Source organism: Antennarius striatus, chromosome 9 (genome assembly GCF_040054535.1).
Source record: "Antennarius striatus isolate MH-2024 chromosome 9, ASM4005453v1, whole genome shotgun sequence".
In the NCBI taxonomy this organism is placed as follows: Eukaryota; Metazoa; Chordata; class Actinopteri; order Lophiiformes; family Antennariidae; genus Antennarius; species Antennarius striatus.
Genome location: NC_090784.1, coordinates 16,872,347 through 16,876,088, shown reverse-complemented (window position 1 = coordinate 16,876,088; position 3,742 = coordinate 16,872,347). Strand labels below are relative to the sequence as shown.

Here is a 3,742-nt window from a genome sequence, read left to right as displayed (position 1 = left end):
AGGTTGTACTGCTTAGTCCAGTAACTATAATTCTCTACAAATTAACCAGAAACTCTTCAAAATAACCCACACTACAACCAGTTCAGCAATCAAGGTACATTTTTGTAAAAGTTGTAACAGGAGATTTTAGGTCTTATATTGAGCCACAGAGTATCATGATTTTAAGCCATGTTAATGTCCCACTATCACTGAAAAGCATAAAAATCAGTAACAGTGGATCAGACTTCTTTTGTCTTGTTACAGGTAACAATTTTGAGAAAATTATTTGGTTGGAGAGATTAATAAACCAAATATTTAATAAAGTTTTCAAACTGAATAATGGACATCCTTTCGATTAAATCCACATTGTATTTATTGATAAATCAATATTGACTCGTACTTTACAATACAGAAAGGATTAAAACCTCACACCCTCACATGCAGAGTAAAAGGTTGTGCGTTTAAGTTTGTAACAGTAAGATCAATAATGGTGACGATTGAAAACTGTTTGAATATGTCCAACAGCACACGACAGAGGTATAGGTGAAAGTAGAAATCTCCCGCAGCTGATCCTCTTCAATAGGAGTGGGTGATTTTAGATCTTTCCTGGGAAAGTTCCAGACTCTAGCTGATCATCCCACTTGGAAACCTGTTGGGAGAGATTAGAGGAAATGGTAAACTGACCAAACGTGTTGTATTTCAGCACAACTGATGTACGTCATCAACAAAGATTTGATCACTGAAATTGGATACTTTTCTTTTCAGAACTTAAGGTGTAACATCACAATTTTAATTAAAGGACTCAAGAATAAAACCAATTATAAATATTAGTCCTACTTATCCATCATTACAAAACTTTTGCATAGAAATTTTGTTTTGTACTGCATCAGTACTTTACCTGTAGTCTGAACTGACTGCATAACTTACCCAGCTAATGGGACAGATGCTATTGTACACCTTTTGGTACCATTCACAGGGACTCACATCTTTATTTTTGGTTGACAGGGCCTTGTTGCACCTGTGGAAGTCTGTAACAAAAACAATTAAATCAAATGTACTCCTCTGACGAATCACTCATTCTAAAAACATGATAAACAAAAGTTAAAGTCAATACCAGCATAACAATTTCAAGCGTTAAAAAAAAAAAGTCTACTGTACACAAGTGTAAACCCGGAGCTGAATGAAATGTCTGCTGATGTGATTAAGTGCTATACATTTACTGGTTGGTTTATTGATTGATCATTGGGACAAAGTTCCTGTTTTTAGCAAAACTAGCTACAATATAATTTAAACCAAAAATTAAGTAACATGATACTTTATTGATGGGCCGATCATTATTGTAGGTAGTTTGTAGCTTGAATATAAAATTTAAGTTTCTCAACATGGTAGATGATTCAAACGCATATGCAATAGCTGTACAATTATTTTCAAATTCTGAAATTCCTCATTTTCATCTGTTTAGTTAATCCCTTGAAAAAACAATTCAGTAGTTTCTCTTTATTGATTCAGATTCTCACCCAGATAGTTCTGGAAACAGTTGCGGGTCTGATTAGTGTTGGGGAATCGGGCGTCAAAAGGAGCTGTCCTGTAGCACCTGATGTTCTCCTCAATGTTTGCAGCCATTGTTGTTAGCCAACAAAATGAAGTCTAAATGATAGAGAAAAGATACAGTATGGATGAAGTGAAGAACGGCATTCGACACATTAGATGACCCTTGAGTCACACCGTAACCCCAACGACACACTATGTAATGAAGCTAGGCAGGCTAATTCCGGAATAGCTTTGTTTATGCTCGTAGCGCTACTGTGTGCTACTTTATCAGACTCAATGATAAGTCTCAAGCTTGATATGCAGCTCTTGAATGAATAATCATAATAACGAAACATCTACAAAACGATAAATACAGGTTAAAATAGTTTGAATTGCGTCGCAGTAAAAAACAAAACAAAAGTGGTTAGCTAACACCGGCTAATTGCACGTTGCTAACTTGTCAACATATCTGGATAATAATAATCGACTGTTAAAATATTAACAAAGAATGAATGTACCACTGTTTGATGATCTTTATATGACAAATGAAACCAAACATATATAAAATTAGGATAAATAAAGCCGAGCTGAGACACTCTCAACAGCTAACCTTGGGACGTTTCCTGATGTGTCCTCGGTTAAGTCCTGAAATGTCCTTCTTCGGCAACGCGCAAAGCATGATGGGAAACCGGATGGTGGCGGTGTCTCATGAAAACAGACATCCTGTTCTTTATTTCGTGATTAAATGTCTAATCTGTTAACTTGTTTTTTAAATTTCATTATAAATCTATAATAATTATAACAAGATGGACACACAGACGCACGCACACACACACAAACACAGACTTAGATCCTGGAATCTACTGCAGTTACTTTCCCAGGGTCTCACCGTCCCTAGTGCCTCTACTACCAGAGGGACCACATCAGCTTTGACCTTCCACATCTGTTCCAGCTGTTCTTTCACCCGTTGGTACTCCTCAAACTTTTTAATCTTTTTTTTTTTTTAAATCAGCTGGTTGCTCACATCTATCTCCATTGTCCAACACCACTATGACCAGATGGTTGGCCAGCAGCTGTTTGTCAGTCTGGAAGCTGCTGTTCTACAGTTCTGTTGTCCCCAACCATCTTTATAACTTTGTTTTTATCATTATTGATGTTTTTATTTAGTTTTGTACTTACCTAAACCACTTGAGTAAGTATGTGAGCGTCGAAGTGTCACATTGTTTTTAAAATACAGTATGTGTTAACTGAAGTACACATTAAGCAGATACATGAGTGGAGCATTTCTTCAGATTTCCATGATAGATCATCTATTTCTATATAACATCTCACTTTTTCCAAGTGCATGAAATCTATTTGAATACAGTAATTTGAATCTGTGTGATCTCAGCCACTTAATTGTATTGCAATATCAGTACACATCTCTCTTGCTTCTGTCAAAACAAATGATCTACCTAAGATCCATTGCATAAAAATGCCTCAAAAATTTATTTAGCCTCTCCTTTAATGTTAATGTTAATTCATACTATTAATATTGATTGTCTTAAGGCATTCCAACCCCCATCCAAGAGGCTTCGTCTTAATTTTCCTCAACCTGGATGACTGAAAACCTACAAAGGCATGTTTAAACCTTAATAAAGTTTTGTGCGATTTAATATTTATTTGGACATTCCTGCTCAAAAGTGTAAACTGATTAAAAGCTCAAGTACTGTTTGACTTCTCTGATTTTTTTTTAAATAAAGTTCCCCGTTAAAAAAAACATTGATTTTGTCCTCTTCCTCCACCAGTGAAGCTATGAGGAGTTACTTGGGTGACAATTAATTGCCCAAAAATAAGACAGTCAACACTCAACCTGTTTTGTTCCTCTGATGTGATGCCATCACAGATGACTGTTGTTAATATCATGCACTTATACCACGTGTTCTCTTCACTTTCCATTTTCTTCCTCAGTTAATGAAGACAGTGATGGCACATTTCAAAGGGGAATAGGGTTATCGCTGTATTCAGTCTGAAAATGCAGAATTGGGAGGATACATTTGTGGACGGAGACTTGGTGGCAATCCTCTATCTCTTTCCACCACAATCCTCCTGTGAAAGACAAGGTCAAAGCTCACAGGTGTCTGTGTGGCTCTCTGTAGCTTCCTGTTACTGTATGTTTCCTTCATCTTCTTTCTAGCAAAACTTCCAACTGGCCTGTCTTTGAAACGCATATTCTCGTAAAATAATACAATTA

At 36.2% G+C, this 3,742-nt stretch overlaps 1 protein-coding gene across 2 annotated transcripts; it reads right to left on the bottom strand.

Moving 5' to 3' along the window:
• Positions 1-328: 328 nt before the first annotated feature.
• On the bottom strand, positions 329-2,274 carry cox6b2 (cytochrome c oxidase subunit 6B2). Of its 2 annotated transcripts, none has more exons than XM_068323900.1 (4): positions 2,120-2,274; positions 1,497-1,626; positions 907-1,007; positions 329-628 (listed from the first exon to the last, which is right to left on the bottom strand). In XM_068323900.1, exons 1-4 carry the CDS (start codon positions 2,186-2,188, stop codon positions 575-577), a joined length of 354 nt encoding a protein of 117 aa, XP_068180001.1. In that variant the 5' UTR covers positions 2,189-2,274; the 3' UTR covers positions 329-574. The 2 variants fall into 2 exon arrangements, with proteins under 2 accessions (XP_068180001.1, XP_068180002.1); XM_068323901.1 differs by having other exon boundaries at positions 2,028-2,120.
• Positions 2,275-3,742: the final 1,468 nt, after the last annotated feature.